The following is a 19,301-nucleotide window of genomic DNA, read 5'->3' on the forward strand; positions in this document are numbered from 1 at the left end:
AGATAAATAGATAAATAGATAAATAGATAAATAGATAAATAAAATAGGTAAATAAATAAGTAGATAAATAAAGAAATAGGTAAATACATAAATAATTCGGTAAATAAATAGATATATAACTAGACACAGCAGCTGCGCTGTTCCCCTGCCGATGCTCCCCAGCAGCTGAGGCCCCCCGGGGCAGCTGGAGCATCCCTGCCGCTGCCCGGTGCCACGGCAGCACCCCCGGTGCCCGCTCACTGGGACCAGCCCCCGGTACCCGCTGCCCTAAGGGCGGCCGCTGCCCCCCAGCCCGGCCGCCCCGGGGCTGCCTTTGGCGGCGGAGCGCTCCCTCCCCCTGCAGGGGAGGTTTTGGGGGGGGGTTCCCCGTGCCCGCGCTGGGGGCAGCCCCCGGAGCCCCGGGGGGGCAGCGGCCGCCGTTATCCCCGCCCCCCGCCGCCTCCCGGAGCGGCGCCGCTCGGCACCGGCACCGGCAGCGGAGGCGGCGGATGCCGGGGGGAGCGGCCGCAGCCCGAGGAAGGAGGTAGGGGGGTGGCCGGGGCGGGGGGCGGCGGGCCGGGGGTTGTTTGGCCCCAAATTGCCCCCAAATTGCCCCCAGCAGGGCAGGGGGTGGGGTAAAGAGGGGCTGAGGTTGAGCGGCCCCGCAGGGGTTAAGGCGGCTGTGGTATCTGCAGCGATATCTGCTGCGGGAAGGTGACATCTTCCCCCGCGGAGCTCCTTCTTTTTCAACATTTGGGGTCAAAATCTGCTCATCCCCTCCCCGTGCCCCCACCCCGTCCCGCTTGGCCCTTATGGGGCGCGGGGCGGTGGGGCTGGGAGGATGGAGGGAGGATGGAGCGGGGGCTCCGTGGGGATGCTTCGCACTGCGGCGCTTTTTGGCTGACAGCTGCTTGAAAAGCGGGCGATGTGGGAAGGAAAGGAGCGTGCTGGCTTTTGTCCTGTCACCCGCTGCATCTCGGGGGGTCCAAGCCGGGGTTTTCTCCCCAGGCTGCTGCATTAAGGAGCCAAAACCCACCGAGGTCTCCGCTGTCGGGCAGGACAGACACACACCCAGCATCTGTGCCAATAAGTGGGAGGAAATCTAATTTATTTTTTTCCTCTGATGCCGACAGATTCTTGCTTATGTTAGCAAGAAGCGCGGCTCATTTCAGATCTAACCCCCCCCAAAAAATAAATGCTATCGGGAGGGCAGGAATAAAAGTCGGCTTCGTTCTCGCGCTTCCTGCTGGCGGTCTTTGTGCAGGCAGGGACGGAGGCTCAGCTGCAGCAGGCACGCAGCAGGCAAACGCTGCTGGGCACGTTTCGATCGATCGATCGCTGTGGTGTAAACAGAAAAAAAAATAAAAAAATAAATTAAAAAAAAAAAAGCCCAGCAAGCTCTGAATGAAATTAGTTACTGTGGCACCGAATTAACCAGTACCCATGCCGACGCAGAAATCTCAGTGAGGAGTCAGCTGGCAAGCAGTGCCCTGCTTCCTCCTCCCTGTGCCAGCGGGGATGCTGCAGGGAATTTGGCTTCCTGAGCGGGGACTGTGGGGCAAAGCAACCCCAAAAGCACCGGGCACTGCTTGTGGTTGAGGTGTTTGCTGGCAGGGGGCTCCTGCTGTGGGAACGTGCTGGCGATGGTCAAATGGCTTGTGCAAGGTGGGGTTGGGACATGGGGGACACAGAAAAGGTCCCAAGGGAGCCAAAACAGGGTTCAGGTGCATGAGACTACAATGGGGCACAAATCAGGAGGTGAGGAGGGGTGTGGGGAGGCTGGGTGCTGTTCCCACTGCTCGTGGCAGAGCCTGGCGGAGCTGCTTTTTGGGTGCTACGCGAGCTTTCTCCTCTTTTCTGCAGCAGCCATGCCCCACTTCCTGGACTGGTTCGTGCCCGTGTACCTGATGATCTCCATCCTCATCCTGGTGGGCTTTGGGGCCTGCATTTACTACTTTGAGCCCGGACTGCAGGAAGCCCACAAGTGGCGGACGCAGAGGCCGATCATGGAGCGAGACCTGCGGAAGACGCTGATGATTCGGGACAACCTGGCCTTCGGGGTGCCCGAGGTCTGACGTGCTGTCCGTGAGGGGCACGCTCTCGGCACCGCCAGGAGAGCCCCTCGGGGTGGCAGAAGGCTGGAGGTGGGGGGATGACAGCCTGTCCCCCGTCCCCTAGGCTTGTGCAGGCCACCAGCTCGGGGCTTTCCACGTGCTCGTAGCCCGTCCTCCAGCCAAGGACTCCTGCTCCCTGCCATGGACGGTGTCTCCTCGGGGAGGCTGACAAGCCATTCATGTGAAGGGTCCCACATTCATCACCTGAGCTGGGGCTGCCGGCTTCTTGACACGACCTCGAGTGGTCTCTGCAGGGCTACGGGAGCCTTTCTCTCCTGGTCCTGGACCAAAAGCTTTTATCCCTGCTGCAGGCACACCGCTTTTCTGTGTGGGTGTTGGAGACGGAGACTTCAGAGCTCAGCGCTCGCAGGCTGACGTTTCCAGGTGCTCTACATTCGCACTGAACTTCTGCTGAGGAGTTTCCTCCGAGCCCCACATCACACAGGGCCATTCTGTGGTTCTCCAGGAAGAGTCAAGGCCAGATTTGTCATGTGAACGTCTGATCTGCCCAGCAGGACATGTTTCTGCGAGCTGGCTTCTTCAGTCCTCTACACTCATAGTCCTGAGGTGGCATGGGCACCAGGCCCGCTGCCACTGTCCCCTAGCTGTCACCCCAACGCCAGCTCTGAACCATTCTCCACCTGCTCGTGGCTGACAAGGGACACTGCACCGTCCAGTGAGGTGGGCCAGCGGTGCTGCCCCTCGTCCTGGACCCAACCCCTACGATGTGGGTCTTGCACAAAACCCCACGTTGGTGTTGTTTGCACTTCCCCGGGACTGAACTTCCGCCAAAACCCTGCGCAGAGGTGTGATGCTGGGTCTTCGTGGGCATTCACATCACTCCTGCATGTCATGCTCCTGCCTGCCCCTCTTGCCTTCCTTCTTCTGTGGCCCCAAGGGATGAGGAGAAGGCACTGGGCTGATCAGTGATGTGCTGTTTGGTAATACTCCAGGGATGAGAGGCAATGTTTGGCTCTAAGGGTTTTGGCTCAGGAGAGCATGAGTCAGGACATCCTGTAAATACCCAGGGTCTTTCTGGGCCATCTCATCCCCGCTGAATGCAGTAGCACCACTGTTATTTTCTGCACCAAACCCAGGCACACTGGTGGGAGTTTTCTGTCTCTGTTTCAAGCCAGAGAAGTTGAGTGTCCTTCTGTTCAGACGAAACCCAGGGACCTTGATGTGAGTACCCTAACCTGGGAGTCTCACTCAGCAGGAAAGTGGAGCGAGTGGGATTTCTCCTGCACCAAAATTGGCACTTGCCCTCTCGAGCAAAGGCTCAAAGTGCAGGTGCAGCCTCAGACAGGTCAATCCCACGTATTTTTGTGCCTTGGTGACTCAGGGCTGTGAAAGGGACTGCACTGCTTGGTTCCAGGTGCCACCCTTGGCTGCATTGCTCGCACTCCTGCCCTGCCACACAGCACAGCCACAGCCACCAGCACCTTGCCCTGACCGTGCCACAGCTCACAGCCAGGGCTGCAACACAACTGGGCCCCAGCTGGAAAAATAAGGTAGCAATAAAAACCTCTGCACTAGGGAAAGGGGCTTGGAGAGGCCGGGGAGGGACTAACCCATCCCTCTGCAACCCCCAAACCCACTTTGATCGCTGAGTCAAAAGAGAAGAGCGAAAGCCACCAGCCTGGTAAATACGAGAGGAGCTGTGGCTCCGGGTGGGAGGTGGGAGCTAGCAGCCCACGCGGTGATAGGGCTCGGCCCCTCGGCACCTCTTCCCTCCTCCGTGGCACCCCTGTGTGAGCCCTGCCCGATTTCATCTCTGCTCTGCCCAGGACTCGCCGTAGAAACCAAGCAAAAAGCAGCAGCCAAACAGGATGAGGCTGCACTAGCAAGTGTTTATTTACCACCCCGGCTTACGTTTCACGCTGTTTGGCCCCGATGCGATCCGTGTTGAGCCAGGTATTTCCCACAGTCACTATGTTTTGCACTGTCAGTGGTGTCCCAGCCTTCCACAGTGGATAAAGGTGTGTGCAAACCATGCGTCCGCTGCTTGGTTTCCTTTCGGTTCGCCTGCGAGCTGCCTGCCTCCAGCCCAGGGCAGCCAGCAAGGAGCACGCTGTGCTTTGGCTTCTCAGGGCAGCTCTCCATCGGCAAGTCTCCCGTGCTGGGCACGCCGACGGGGTGTCTGGGAACAATTACGCCGAAGGCAAACTCTGGCTGAAAACTGAGACCGCGTCTCCTCTGTGAGACCTGTGCAGCTGTAGAGACCTCGAGGGAAGCGGTCTCAGACACTGAATTAAGCTGCATGAAGCACTGGAGAAGATACTTAGTGCTGGAAACAGCAGGCAGCATCAGGATGGTCTTTTTCTCCTTCTCTTTCTCTTTTTTTTCTGCGCGGTGCATAGAAATTGCACCGCCCGGGCCTCCTGCCCATGCAATTGATGAAACAGGGGCTGGCCCCAGAGATTGTTAAACTGGAATCTGCCATTTAAAAACAAAAAGAGAGAGAGAGAGAGAGAAAGGGAAAACATTTCAAAGATTCAACTTTTTAATTGCTTTTTTTTTTTGAGAGCCAGCCTTGCACCAGCAGGCCCACGAGCACTGAGGCGCTGCCACGCTGGACACGAGGCCGCGGCGTGGGGCTGCCCCCCAGCACAGCCTGCCCTCTCCCAGCCATGGGGCAGGCCTGGCGGGGGGCATGGGGCCAAGAATGCGCCGGGGCGGGGGTGAGAGCGGCCAGGGAGCCAGCGTGGGGGCACCTCGGGCCGGCCACAAGCGGCCCATTGTGGCGGCCGGAGGCGGGCACCGCTTGGGCTGCCTGGGAGGACGGCAGCCGCTCGGCGCAGAGGGCAGTGGCTCGGGGGGCACCCCGGCAGCCCCCAGCCCAGCGGCAGGCAAGGCCTGGCCCCTGCGGCCATGCTGGCCCTGCTCGGCCCGGCCTGATCCCTGCCCTCGTGCCTCTGCTCGCAGCCCGCCATGGAGGAGGACGTCACCCCAGGCCCTCGCCCCGCCGGCCCCAGCCGCATCCCGGGCCCCCCGCCGCGGCGGTACAGCCCCTGTGGGACCCCCACCCAGCGGAGCTGCCTCTGGGTCACCCTGCAGCACGGGGGGACCCCCTGGCAGCGGCTGCGGGGCCCGGCCCCCGTCACCCCCGTCCCCCCGCGCCCCCGGCACGCTCCGGGGTCTGGCGGGGCCGAGGCCGTCCCAGCGGAGAAGATGCCGGGCACCGGGGACCCACGCACCGGTGGGTCTGCGCTGCGGGGAGGGATGGGGGCACCCGGGGGCTCGGTGTGGGGCAGGATGGGGGGCACGGGGGCGTCCCCTCTTCCCCAGTGGTGCTGAGGAAGAGTGGAGGAGCCGGGGGAGAGTGGCATCTGGAGGGGAAATGTGTCTGTCTGTCCAGCAAGGTCTCAGAGCTGGCAATGTACCAGCGAAAGTTTGGTGCCCCAGCATGGTGTGGCCATGGCACCCGGTGGGGACTGTTGGAGAAGGGAAGGGACATCTCGCTCCGGAGCAGCCAGCCCGGGCAGGAGGGCAGCCAGGTGACCCTCGGGGCTCCCCAAACACAGCTGGCAGCACCTCACCCCGCTCCCTGCACACGCGTGTGCACACGCACGCACGCACACACCGCGGTACACGCGCAGGGCATGGCCGTGCCTCTGCACCCGGGGCCGGCAGCCAGCAGTCACGGTGCCAGGGGAGGAGAGGTTTCTCATGCCTCCGCAAGCAGAGCTGAAGGGCAAATCGGTCTTGACAAACCGTTCCCAAATTCCCTCTCTCCTGGAGACCTTGCCACCCCGCAACCCCCCAAAATACCCGTGGGGCTGAGTGGTTTCTCAGCCAGGAAGGGTTAAATATCCCCCTGTAAACAACGGCAGCATCCAGGGATGCTCTGCGGCCGCTGGGGAGCAGGGAGGCAGAGGGCAAGAAGAGCCAGTGCGGCATGGGGAGGGGGGGGCTGCACCTTGTGCCCCCGAGGGGGTCCCTGTGGGGTGCGGGGAGCCCACCCTTGGTGGCCCCCGGTTCCCAAAGCTGGGGCTGGATCCGGGGAGGGTGCGCGGGGGGAGATTTTGCAGCGATGTTTAATATTCAGGTCACATGACGGTGGCAGCAGGAGCAGCACCAGCATCCCCGCTCAGCTGAAATAGCCGCTGGAGAAGGAGGGGAAAAAAGGAGAGGGGGGGAGAGAAGAGGACAGGGAAGAAAGAGAGAGAGGTAAAAGCGGAGCTTCGTAGCCCACCGCGCTGCGCCAGCGTCAGGCTAGGAAAGTGGGGGGGAACCCACCCCCTTGGGAGAGCGCTCGCAGACAAAGGGAGCTTCATGTTCAAAGGTAGGATGCTCCGGGCTCGGCAGGGCTGGGCGATGCCGGAGGGACGCTCGGGCTTTTCGTGCACACAGCCTCTGCACGCCGCCGAGCTCCGGCTGCTGGGGCTGAATGGCTCTGAAGGGCAGAGGGGGAAATCGGTGCCGGCTTTGTGGGTTTTCTTCTTGTCTCTCGGTGCTGGCATTGCAGGAGAAGGAGCAGGGGTGGCGGTTGTGGTGCTGCTGCGGAGTAGCTGTCGCCAGGGGCTGCTCTGAAAGAAAGATATAATCCCAGCTGGTCCAGGGCTGGGGAAAGCCCACGAGCTGCTCTGCCACTGGCTTGTCCCTTGCCACTGACAGGCAGCCGCTGCCGGGGCGGTGGGGACGCCCTGCGCTGCTCCCTGGGCATCTGCGCAGGAGGCAGCGGGCGGGCAGGGGACAGGCAGCTCCGGAGGGATGGACACCCTGGTCCTGGGGTTCTCAGCATCCTCTGGCCTCGGGGTGCAGCCCAGGCCGGGCCAGCTGCCGAGGATACAGCCCCTTCGCCCCCAGCTCCTGCATCTCCAGAGGCTTCGGCACACGCTGCCCCGGGTGGAACCGCTGCGGCCCCGGCAGAGCCCAAGGAGGAATGGTGCTGCCAGCACGGCACGGCTGGGATAAGTTTCCCTGCTCAAAATGCCTGGTGATGCTCAGGCGGTGGAGTGGGACACGGGGCTGGGGCCACACGGGTGGCAGGGGCTGGATTAGGACTCACGGGTGGGTCGGTGCCCCCGGAGGGCCTTGTGCCGCACGGGAGGAGAGGCGCAGCGAGGCCGTGGATGTGTTACGGGGGGGCTGAGCAGCCTCGCCATGCTCTGGGAGATGGATTCGTGGTGCTGGCCGGCTGCTTCCAGCCCTCCCTCCCTCTTGCCACTCAGACAAAGGACGGAAGGCAGGGGGAGGGGATAAGACTGTATCTAGGTTATGGGGTCTGGCCTGCCCCAGGACACAGGGGATGGAAGTCTGAGCCCGCGGCCGACCCGCAGGGCTGCCTCCATCGCCAGCAAGCTGCTGCGGATGCCAGGGGCGGATGGATGTGGTGCAGCAGCACCGGCCTTCCCGGAGAGGTTTTGGGGTGGATTGGTGGATGCTGGAGGCCAGAGCCAGCTGGGACCCCTCCGGGCACCCGGTGCTGCTCCATCCCTGCCTGCCCGGCCCCAGGCACTGCGGCTCTCCTCTCCATGCAGCACCCGGGAGCAGAGGGATCACCAGCAGCCGCCCTCTTAAATCAGCTTCTCTCAGCCTGCAGAACAAAGCAGCAGGGAAACGGGTGGGAGCGCCAGCAGCGGATGCGAGTGGTTAACCTTGGTTAACCCCCTTTTCATTATCAGCTGCACCGAGCGCGGCGGGCTGTCAGGGGTTCATCGCGGGGAGCGGCCAGGGGGCTGCGGGGTGTGCCCAGGGTGCGTAATGCTGCCTCTTGACCATTCGGTCAGAGCTTTAATGAGGCTTCCGAGCAGTGCTAGCCTTACATCCCCTACAGAAGGAGACCTCTGGAGGTCTTTTTTCTTGCACTTGGGGTTTTTTATAGGTGCTCAGGCTGCTGGGACCTGACTCCAAAATACCTGCTTCGGCCACAGCAAGCTCCTGGCTCCAGCAGCGAAGCCTGCCAAGAAATGGCCAAGTGTTGCCATGTCCACAGCAGGGTTAGCAACATCTGGTAGCTCTGGGCAAATTGTTCCTCAGCACAGAGAGATCGAGGGATGGGTTATCAACCTTTTGGTGAGCCTAGAGGCTGGCTGCCAGCTCTGTCCTTCCGTCCCTGGTACAGGTGGCACGGAGCAGCTCAGGAGAGGACGAGTGGGGCCGGGCCCTCTGTGCTGCGCCAGAGCCATGGGCTTTCCTGGCTGGCAGCAGCTTTGAGAAAGCTGGAAAAAGACACGGGGAGCCTCGGGGGAGGCTGTGTCAGCAGGGGGGCGCAGGCCAGCTGTGACGGCTGTAGGAACGGATTGCAGCTGAGAAGCACTCGGCTAGGCGGGCTGCCTCCGCCGGCAGCGTGAGGAGCTCCCAGCTGCCAGCCCGGCTTGGCCAGCGCTTCGTCTTCTGCCCTGGTCCCTGAGGGTGCTGCTCGCTGCTGCAGAAGAGGGTGGTGATGGCTGGGAGAGCCCCTGCTCCGTGGGGAAGGGCAGGAAGGCATCCTGCTGCAGGCCTCTCAGTGAGATGGAGGTGGCACGAAGGCCCGACCCTAAGGACGTTACCTCAGGGCTGTTCACAGGCTGTTCACCTTCCAAGCAGCAAAAAGCTTATATAAAATGTGTTTTTTCCCCTGTGTAGAGCAGCCCTTTGTGTCTGCACAGACACTTTGATATGGCAGGCAGGTTCACCAGCCACCCCCACAGCTAACCCTGTCCAGGAACAAAATCTCCCTGCCCTCTACCCAGCCCCTGACCTGACCTGGCCGAGATTTTGGGACCCCAGACTGGTGCTGTCAGCGTCCCCAGCCCCGTGACCCCTGAGTTGTCTTCCTCCCCAGGAGGTGTCTGTCCCTCGCCAAATGGCAGTCGCCTGAGGGATCTGCTGAGAGGAGCGAAAAAGCACCACCAAAATAATGGAAAGGGGTAATTTAGTGTGAGGTACTTGAATGGGAGCGGCATACAGAATAAGAGGAGTGCTTAGCAAGCAAAAACACATGCTGTCTCTGTCCTGGAAAAATAAGCATCTAATGAGACAAAGAATGGGAGAGCCGAGTAATTAGAGTGGGAGAGGCTCCAGCTTGCAGCTGGGCTGTATGCGAAGGGTGCTTGGTTCCCGTCCCCTTCGTCTTCCTTCCCAGAGCCAGCCCTCACACTCCCCGTCCCCAACAATTACGGCCTCTCCCCCATGCCCTGTCCTCTCCCCACCTCGGGTTCCTCCTGCGGTGGGTGGGAGCTGCTCACTAACGAGGCAAGAGCTGGAGATGAATGGCTGAAGCCCGCCCCGAGCTGTGTGCGCTGTCATCCAAAAAGGAGTTGGAACGGCTGGAAAGCCCGAAGGCACTTTCTCTCTGTCAGTTTGTTTTGCATGGAAGGAGCAAGGACAGGAGGGGGGAGAGAAAGGCGCAGCTGATTAGCTTCTTGGTGGGCACGACACAACCCACCGGCCTGTGGGAAGGACAAAAGCACGGAGGTTGTTGCCATGCTTTCCATTTCCACCTTTGCCTTATTCTGTGGAGCTCAGCACAGAGTCATGCAGCCTCTCCCGGCAGGGGCCAAGCTTGCAAGCCCCCACATTAATTCCCAAACTCTGTTTTGATGCCAGAATTTGATAGATGACAATTTTTGAAAGTCTGTTCCATTACGAATTTTGTGCTGAAGTTGGAGGGGCAAGCCTCTAGTGATCCTGATGAGAACCGGGAGGCAAATCAAATCAAATCTAGGCCGAGAGGTACAAGAGTATGCAGGAAACTCGGGTGGATGTTCCTCCAAGAAGAGCCTTACTGCTAAAATCTTCCCATTCAATCCTGCTTGGCAGCCCTTGAAAAGGACACACAAAGCTGACCTCCACCCCTGGGACAGGGCAGCAGGGAGGTCCCTGTTATACCTGAGTGATGCTTTTCCAATCTCTCTCCCTGTGCAGGACCAGTGGAGAGCAAAACTGAAGCAGCCATGTCTGAGCTCGTCCCAGAGCCGCGACAGAAACCAGCCGTGCCGATGAAACCCATGGGCATTAACGCCAACTTGCTGGGCTACATCGGTATTGACACCATCATCGAGCAGATGCGCAAGAAGACCATGAAGACAGGTTTCGACTTCAACATCATGGTTGTAGGTAGGCAGAGATGGGTGCAGGTGCTGGGAGCCATGGCTGGGTGCTCTCCCGTGAGGCCAGAAAGGGAGGGCAGGAGGGAGCGGCCGGTGCTTGCTCTAGGGGAAAGGGCAGCTGGCACAAGGCAAGGAGATGCCTACAGCCCTTCCTCCTGCCTGCCTGGCTCCATCCCCTGGGCCTGCTGTCAGTGCATAAGCCACGAGCTTTGTCTTTGCAATCCTCAGGTCAGAGCGGGCTGGGAAAGTCGACGCTGGTGAACACCCTCTTCAAATCCCAGGTGAGCCGCAAATCTTCGGGCTGGAACCGGGAGGAGAAGATCCCCAAGACAGTGGAGATCAAAGCCATCGGGCACGGTAAGAGCCAGGCTGCTGGGGTGCAGGCCATGCTGATGCTTCAGCATGGTCCAGCAGAAGACCCCAGTACCCTATGCGAGCAGTACGTTGCTGTAAGGCAGCCCTTTCTCTGTGGGAAGCTGAAGGAGAAATGCCAGTTTTAGGTGACCTCAGACCCAGCCAAGGCTTTCCTTAACCAGGGATGCATGCCACTGTTGCCATAGACAAAAGGAAGAGGTAGAAAAAGTGCTACAGATATTTCCCCTGCCAAGACTTTAGTCTGCATGTGTGGATTAACCTTGCGATAAGTCATCCCCACCTGCAGACATTTACTGCTCTGTGTAAGGTAGCTTTTGTGCAGGGGGTACCAAAATTGGGAGTCAGGAGCTCAAGTGGGGTCACAACTGCTGAGCTATGACCCAGCCTGGTCTGGTCTTACTCAGTGGGCAAAGATAAGGGCAGAGAGCTCTTGTTCCAGTGTAGGGTACAGACACGTGTTTCATGCTGGAGCAGGCCCCCAGGGAGGCGTATGATTGTTTGCAATTTCTTCCCCAGTTATTGAAGAAGGCGGTGTCAAAATGAAGCTGACAGTGATCGACACCCCAGGATTCGGAGACCAGATCAACAACGAGAACTGGTGAGTTGTACCCAGTTACAGGACCTTGCAACCCCAGAAAAAGGCTGCAGTCAAGTTGATACCTGGAGTGATGCTCACCTGCTTGGCCTGGAACGTGGCTGGTATTCTGTTGTTCTGGGGGGGGTCAATAATGGGGATGTGCAATTGTAAGCTTATGTGCATGATCCAAATCACTGCCAGGAAACCAGGCAAAAAAACATAATCCCCTTCCCAGGATGAGTTCCCCCAAATTCCACATATAGCTGAAAGTTAAACTGTTCTGCCCCAACTCAGCCAATCCATTTTTTTCCCAGATTTATCCCAAAGAGCAACCTTCAGCAGCCCCCCGCCACAGCACCAACAGGTCTTTCCTTCCCCCCTCCACTGATTTAACTGCTGATTTCCATTGTGGTTTGCAAAAGCCCCTCATCACAGTCAGAAAGTCTTAAACATCTCTGCTGATTGGGAGATGCTGGTAGTGGATATATTTTATGCCAGAGCTTGCTTTGCTGCTGTCAGAGCTGGGAACGCTGTAGGAAGGAACATGAGGAGATTGTACCTGTCTTTTCATCTCTCTCTCCCACCTTAACAGCTGGGAGCCTATTGAGAAATACATCAACGAGCAATACGAAAAATTTCTGAAAGAGGAAGTGAATATCGCAAGGAAGAAGCGAATTCCAGACACACGAGTGCACTGCTGCCTCTACTTCATCTCCCCCACAGGCCACTCGTATGTACAAAGTCCCCTGTCCTTCCTCACCCCCTCTGTGCCACTGTGGCAGGCATACGCCCTGCACCGCTCTGTCTCAGCCTCACAGCCTGCCCACAGAGCTTAATTTAGGGTGCTGCAGAGCTTAAAGGAGCCTGGGATAAGAAAGGCAGGAGAAACGCCACTGTGTTTTTTGGGAGCGGGCAGGATGGATGGGAAGGAGGAGAAGCAACCACAGTGGCAGCAAGTGGGTTATGTGCAAGGGAGGTTTTGCTGATGCCCCAATGCTGGGAGAGGCACCAGGATGAAGGGCGAGGAGGGTAGAAGTGACGCCTTCGTGTTGTTCCTTCTTGGGCTGCAGCCTGCGGCCTCTGGACCTGGAGTTCATGAAGCACCTCAGCAAGGTAGTGAACATCATCCCGGTTATCGCCAAGGCTGACACCATGACCCTGGAGGAGAAGATCGAATTCAAACAGAGAGTGAGTATCTCCGCTCCTGCGTGGGGTCCCTCCCTGCCCCGGCTGGGAGATGGGAGACACGAGCTGTATCCTTCCTGCTGGACTGCAGCACAGCCCCTAGGGATGCAGTCCCACAGAGTCCAGCACGGGGTTGGCGTGTAAGCCCTGCCACTGTCCTGAAGATACAGCTGCCCATGGCTCTGAGGGCACTTGTTCAGGGGGATATCCCCGTGACAGCCCATCGTAAGCTCTGTCACGGGATCTGCAGAGCCAGACAAGTAAGCAGGGCTGGGGAAGGATGACTTGTCACTGCTGCCATGTGTCCTCACATTGCTGCACACTTCCCTGGGGACAACCCCTCCACCCTTTCCCTGCTGGAAGGGTCTCCCAGACGCATCTACCCTCAAGCTTGTGGTACTTGTGCTCCAAAATGTCTCTCTGCCCAGGTGCGCAAAGAGCTCGAAGTAAATGGAATCGAGTTTTACCCCCAGAAAGAATTTGATGAGGACTTGGAGGATAAAACAGAGAACGACAAGATCAGGGTAGGATACGTTTTACTGTGGGAGGGGAAGGGGGGGATGAGGGCTGGTCAGATTTAATGAGTGTAAAACACGTGTCACTGGAAGGTTTTAGGTGCTTCATGGTCCCCACATGAAAGATGCAGTGGACATAAGGGATGGTCGTTCATCCTTCCTAGCTTCATTTGTCCCTGTCATTGTCACAGGGTGCTGTGAAGGCTGAGCGAGGAAGGCCTGCATCTCTCTTCCTCTTACTGAATGCTCTGTTTGGCCTCTGTTAAGGACCAAATGGGCCAGATGTGCGGTTGGTGTCCGGCCTCTGTCCCAAACAACCACCCCGTGAGCCCTCACATCCACTGACCAGACTCTACTTGAGAATCAGTCTGGTGCTCTGCCCTGCCAGCCCCTGTGGGAAGGCCTGTCCCATCCCTCCCGCCTCAGAGAGTTAAAAACCATCTAATTTCCAGCCTGTGTTTGTTCATGGCCAAGCTGTACCTAAGACTATGTCCATGTTCTTGTCCTAATGTTGACTTGAGCACTTCTGCCTAGTGGCCCCATGCACCACTCATTCGCAGAGAACAGGCTTATCCTCTGCTGGCCTTCTGGTCAGCTAAATGAGATAAACTTTGACTGAGCTTCCCATTCCTCAGCAGTCTGTGCGCCTAGTCGCTGTTTTCTGTGCCTGCTCCGGTTCAATTTGATTTTCTAACACTGGTACAGGTACCCGATGCTTCCCTGTCTCTTCCGAGGTCTGAACTGGACCACATCCTCTCTAAACAATCGCATCACGCTGGTGACTCGTGGTCATCTTTTGACTGGCTGGCACATGGGGTCCTTCCCCTCCTTCAGTCTCTTTGCTTGTGCATAAGCTCAGAAGCCATAGCAGAAATTCTTGGTGCTATTCCCTAAATGCTGCTCTTTGTGCCGCAAACTTACATCCATCTCCCTCTGTACTGACAGCTCCTCCTGGCTTTGTGATGCTAGCACATTTAGTTATCCCACTCACCGTTTTTTGTGGCGAGGCTATTAATGGAAATAAGATGTCTTCGGTGGCAGTCCTCAAGAAATTCCAGGAGTTACTGCCTTGCAGCCTGGCACTTGCCCTTTCTACTCCCCTAGCTGTCACAACCCCAGCAGAAATTCCCACCTCCCCCAGCTTAATTAATCATTTCCCATTTGGCAACACTTCACATACTCTGGGGAAGACCAGATGGGTTTTGCTGCTTCTCCAAACTGTTTGTTTGTGAGGAGGGCACCACGTTTCCTTCTGCACTTCAGCCTCATTACCCTAGGTTTGGTAGTCTCATAAGAAACAGGTTTCCTTTAAATCTTCATTCCTGTGGTAATTGCAATCCCTTCCCAGGCCCAGGGACATCTACAAAGCAGAATAAATCCATGAATATCTGCACAGCCTTACAGATAATAGGGTCTCCTGCACCCTGTGCTTTGCAGACAGGTGCTTTCTGTTTTCTGAGGGAGGTGGATGGGGAACAGTGATGGTGCTGCTCTCTGGAACAGGTTTGATAGGTTTCTCCACATGTCTCTCCCCAGCAGGAAAGCATGCCCTTCGCAGTAGTGGGCAGTGACAAGGAGTACCAAGTGAATGGAAAAAGAGTCCTGGGCAGGAAAACACCTTGGGGAATCATTGAAGGTAAGGAAAATCTTGTTTCTGGGAGATGAAAGTACCTCTGCAGGCCCCAGTAATAGACTATGGTCCTGATAAAATGTCCCATGATTACCTTCCTGTGCCTTTGTGTTTTTTTGAAAAGAGGAGAATTTTTGGATAGCTCTGCTGTCAGGTGTTTGCACAACTGACATCCTTTCGGAAGAACACAGGCTCAGCCCACCTGGAGCATGCCCCACGGCAGTGACCTTGCCGTGCTCTGTAACCACAAAAAGGTTGCTGAAAATGGAAAGATAACACTTGTTTGCTTTCTTTTCAGTGGAAAACCTCACTCACTGTGAATTTGCCCTCCTTCGAGATTTTGTCATCAGGTAAGGCCATGGTCACGCACAAGCTTGCTCTTGGTGAGAAGAGAATCTTCCTGAGACCCTCTTAGAGTGAAATCGCCCCTATGGAAGGGAAGATAAAGCAGATTTCATGCAGTAAAAGCTTCTTTGGGGTAGTGTTGGGTTGAATTAAGGGGTAGTTGGGTAAGTTAAGGGGATGCTCTAGTGCCTCTCTTGACCACTGTGTCAAGCAGGTGCTAGTTTTCATGTATGATCCTGATGACTTAAGAAAAGCAGAGTAATAGCACTTCCCCCGTACCCCATTAAGGATATTAGGTTTCAAAAGCTTCTAGTTGATGCTGACATAGCTCTGCACTGGAGTCTGTGATAAAAAGGCCACTACCCCATCCTAGACCATGTGTCTATGCCATGTACCAGGCCGAGGGATGGGCTGGAACATATGACCTGGAAGTGAAAAGCTCCTTGTTTCATTCAGCTGTCATTGTATTGTCCTATTTCAACATGTTTCGTGAAGCTGTCTCAGCACAAAAAATATCTGCCTCACATTCTGCAGAAGACCTGCAAAGATCCAGGGTCACCTCTGTTCCCTACCAACACCCTAAGGTTTTAAACAGCACCAAAAAAAAAAAAAAAGAAAAGAAGGGAAACACACTAAAGCCAGAGTCCTGTGGCTCACTCCACCTGTAGGGGTGGTGGTATTGAGACATTTCCCCAGGTACAGTGCTTTGACATCACCATACTGCCCTCTTTTTGTACCATGGTACCATCCACAGCAGACGTGCTTTCCCTGAGTCTTCCAGTAAAAGCATTCTGACAAGTGATGATCACAAAACATAAGACAACCCAAGACCATGAGTTTTCCTTGGACTATTGCCCACAGCAGTGTTCTGCAGGTTGCAGTCCCTGGTGGACCTGGTACTGGTGCTTCCTTGTCTCACCACAGAGCTGAGTTAAGCTCTGTCTGCTCTCACACACCAGGCTGCCTGTCCCACAGGTCTGAGAGGGACAAGGCAAGCACAGCCAGGGATTTCAGCCCATATCCTGCATCCTGTGCTCATGCCCTCCTGAATTCTGATGCTTCAGCTCTCCGTTGCATTATGGCACCCGTACAGAAAGAGGGTATATTCATTAACCAGACAGACTGCAGAAATCTTCCCTTTATCTCAGGGAATAAAATGAACATCAGAAAACTAACACTGACAGTGCTGATGTTGATTATCATATCCTCTTCCCAACCCCACCTTCATTTTGTCCTGGGCAGGACCCACCTTCAGGACCTGAAAGAAGTGACCCACAACATCCACTACGAGACCTACAGGGCCAAGCGGCTGAATGACAACGGAGGGCTTCCCCCCATGACCACTGAGACAGAGGAAAACCACGAAAGTAATCTGTGAATGACCCCTCTCCGCTGTCACATCATGTCTCTGGATACGAAAACCCACCCCTGTTACCCTTGGCTCTACCGTGGGCCTGTCTCTGAAGCATGTGGAGCATCCTCTGTGTGCGAGAGGGTTGTGTGCGTGTGAGTGTGTGTGCCTGCACCTAACTGTGTGCCGGAGGGGGACCAAAGGCATCTCCTCCGTCCTTCCCTTCTTGGTTTGTTTTTTTTGCACAGCTGACTGTCCATCATCTTCCTTTCTCTTGTTTCTGTGTCTCAGCTGTGTGTCTTGTCTGGGGGAAATAGGAAGAGGGGAATGATTTATGGGGGTGAGAGGGCTTTGGAGGTGGGAGGTGTGGGGCATGCAGGGGTCCAGTTTTTTATCTCTTGGAGATATGGCAAGGAGAGACTCCAGGAGAGACGGTGGAGTTGGAGCATGCGGTATCTCCACGTGATGGCTTTCTCCCAGGTCCTTGGCGAGTGGGAAGACAGCTGACTGCTCAGACAGGACGGTGGCCCAGCATTTTATCCCCCTTTCTTGCTGTGGCTTCCCAAAGGGAAATGGCAAGTTGGAAGTGGATAGATGGGAGAAGTGACAGACTGACATGTTTTGTGGTGCGGGGGAAGTGAGTGGGGGGAGGAGACGCAGAATTAGATTTTGGGCTGTAGCAGCTACCTGAAAAGCATCAAAGTACTTGGGGGAAAGAGCCGTATTTTCCAAAAGTAAAGAGTAAAAGAACATCAGGATGTCTCCCTTGGTCTCCACTGGTGGTAGGAACACAAGAAATACTTTCTCCTCACATCTGTGCTGGCTACTCCAGCAGTCTCAGCCCGGTGCTACTCCCCAGCCCTCCTACTCTTCTCCTGGCTTCCCTGTCCTCCTTTATTTTTGTCCTCATTCCCTTTTAACTCTCCATACCCCTTTACCCCTTCCTTTCATTCCCTTTCTTTTTTCTTTCTCTCTTTCTTTTTTCATTCTCTTTCTCTTTCTCTTTCTCTTTCTCTTTCTCTTTCTCTTTCTCTTTCTCTTTCTCTTTCTTTCTCTTTCTCCTTCCTTCCTTCCTTCCTTCCTTCCTTCCTTCCTTCCTTCCTTCCTTCCTTCCTTCCTTCCTTCCTTCCTTCCTTCCTTCCTTCCTTCCTTCCTTCCTTCCTTCCTTCCTTCCTTCCTTCCTTCCTTCCTTTCTCCCTTCCTTCCTTCTCTGCTCACTCCCCTTTCTGTTTCTCCTTCATTTCCTCGCAAACCTTCCTCTTCCCCAGGCCCTTTCCTTCCTCTCCATCTCCCCCAGCTCTCACACCTCCTCCTTATCAATGCGCTGTTGTGTCACGTTGGTGCTGCTTTACCCTCCCTTGGAGGAGGCAGGGAGGGAAGGCAGAGACCCAGGAGCAGAGGCACGACTTTTCTGAAGGCTAAATGCTCACGTCTGCCGGTGGCCAGCTCTTCTCTGCATGTCCCCAGCCAAGCCGAGGGCACCAGGGCTGCCTGGGCAGAAGGGAGGAGCAGGGGACATCTGAGTGTGGCAGTCTCTGCCTGTCACCTGGCCGATGTCACACAGCTGCCAGGGGCTGTCCCCTCCAGAAGAACAGCTGGTGGCGTTGGCAATGCGCATGCAGAAGGTCTGGGTGTGGGGTGGCAGAGCTGTGGGTCGGGATGGGGGAATGGAAAGGCTGGTGCGGGGGGAAGGGGTCCCTGTGAGGGGACAGCAGGGGTGACTCAAGCAAAGCCCGAGGTTTGCGGGTGGAGCTGTTTGGGGCTAGGACTGGGATGAGGGTCCACCAAGCCTCAGCAGAACCACCTAAGAGCTTGTGTCCACCTTGTGGCTTTCTCTGGTGCTCTTCCATCTCGCTCCAACCCATCCGCACAGATCAGCCATTCTCAGCACCGCCAGGACATGCAGGCCCTCCCAGCCCTTCTCACTCCCCTCACCACCCATGTTCATGGCTCCCAGTGCTCCATACAACCTCACACCCACCACCCCATCCACACCAGCCCTCCGAGGCCCCGCCGGGATCGAAGCCTCCTCAGGGCTGCCCACCACCACCACACGGGCCTTGCAGAAGCCCCCCGGTCACGCTGCCAGCCGTCCTGCCAGCCCCATTGCCCAGCGTGGCGCAGGAGCCTCCTCCCAGCTCGTCCCACCAGGAGGCCACTCCAGGAGGCCACCAGGAACATCTCCTCAGCCTCGCCAGCCTCCATGCGACGCGTTAAACCCAGTGCAACGGGAAAGCCCCCGCCCGGACACCCCGCCACGCTCCATGGGGTGGAGGTGCTCGTTCACACAGGCCCTCGGTGGCCGTGCCGCTGCCTCATGGGGACCGTGCCACCACCGGGCTGTGTCACCCTGCCTGTGGCAGGCACTGCCGGTGCTATGTGCCATCGGTATGGCCACCTCGGTGACGCTGGGCGCAGCCGGGGCCGTGGCATGGAGCTGGCACCGCTGGTACGAGTTTCCCTCGCTCGTACCTTGAGCTGCAGGGACAAGGTGGTGTGGCTCGCCCCATGTGTTTGGGATTTTTGGGGTGCGCTTGTGACCAGGGGGGGTTTAATCTCTGCTCTGTAATTCTGCGGTGGGCTGTTTATAAAGGATGCATAAACGGGTGACCCCAACCCTTCAAATGAATGCTCCTGGCGTGTGATGGTGCTGTGCTGGGGGGGCAAGAAGGGGCAGGGGCCCCGTTATGCCCTTGGGGATGGGGGTTGTCCATAAAAAAAAGGAAAAATGAAAAAAAAAAAGGAAAAAGAAAAAAAGAAGGAAAAAAATAAAAAAAGAGAGAAAAATAAAAAAAAAGAAAAAAAAAGAAAAAAGAGGAAAAAAAAGAAAAAAAAGAGGAAAAAAGGGAAAAAAAGAAAAAAAAAAAGGAAAAAATAAAAAAGGAAAAAAAAGGAAAAAAGGAAAACAGAAAAAAAATAAAAAGGAATAAAAAAGAAAAATAAAAAAGGAAAAAAATAAAAAATGAAAAAAGAAAAAAGGGAAAAAGGAAAAAAAAGGAAAAAATAAAAAAGGAAGAAAAAAGGAAAAAAATAAAAATAAAAAAAGGAAAAAAATAAAAATGAAAAAAAAAAGGAAAAAAATTTAAAAAAAGAAGAAAAAGGAAAAAATAAAAAATAAAAAAAAAAAGAAGAAAAAATGAAAAAATAAAAGAAAAAGAAAAAAGGAAAAAATAAAAGGAAGCCAAAGCCCCGGC

The 19,301-nt window shown here is 56.0% G+C and overlaps 1 protein-coding gene and 1 long non-coding RNA gene across 4 annotated transcripts; both read left to right on the plus strand.

Annotated features, from left to right (window-relative positions):
• Positions 1-465: 465 nt before the first annotated feature.
• On the plus strand, positions 466-4,088 carry LOC116502008. The gene is made up of 2 exons (XR_004254536.1): positions 466-523; positions 1,843-4,088. It is a non-coding gene; the product is annotated as an uncharacterized LOC116502008 (long non-coding RNA).
• An 813-nt stretch (positions 4,089-4,901) lies between these two features.
• Positions 4,902-16,438, plus strand: SEPTIN3 (septin 3). Of its 3 annotated transcripts, none has more exons than XM_032196618.1 (10): positions 4,902-5,292; positions 9,945-10,136; positions 10,358-10,486; positions 11,021-11,102; positions 11,674-11,811; positions 12,152-12,269; positions 12,695-12,790; positions 14,318-14,417; positions 14,710-14,761; positions 15,999-16,438. In XM_032196618.1, exons 1-10 carry the CDS (start codon positions 5,025-5,027, stop codon positions 16,132-16,134), a joined length of 1,311 nt encoding a protein of 436 aa, XP_032052509.1. In that variant the 5' UTR covers positions 4,902-5,024; the 3' UTR covers positions 16,135-16,438. The 3 variants fall into 3 exon arrangements, with proteins under 3 accessions (XP_032052509.1, XP_032052519.1, XP_032052527.1); XM_032196628.1 differs by having other exon boundaries at positions 4,903-5,292; positions 14,321-14,417; XM_032196636.1 differs by lacking the exon at positions 4,902-5,292 and adding an exon at positions 6,151-6,378.
• The last annotated feature ends 2,863 nt before the right edge of the window (positions 16,439-19,301 follow it).

This window comes from Aythya fuligula, chromosome 1 (assembly GCF_009819795.1).
Source record: "Aythya fuligula isolate bAytFul2 chromosome 1, bAytFul2.pri, whole genome shotgun sequence".
In the NCBI taxonomy this organism is placed as follows: Eukaryota; Metazoa; Chordata; class Aves; order Anseriformes; family Anatidae; genus Aythya; species Aythya fuligula.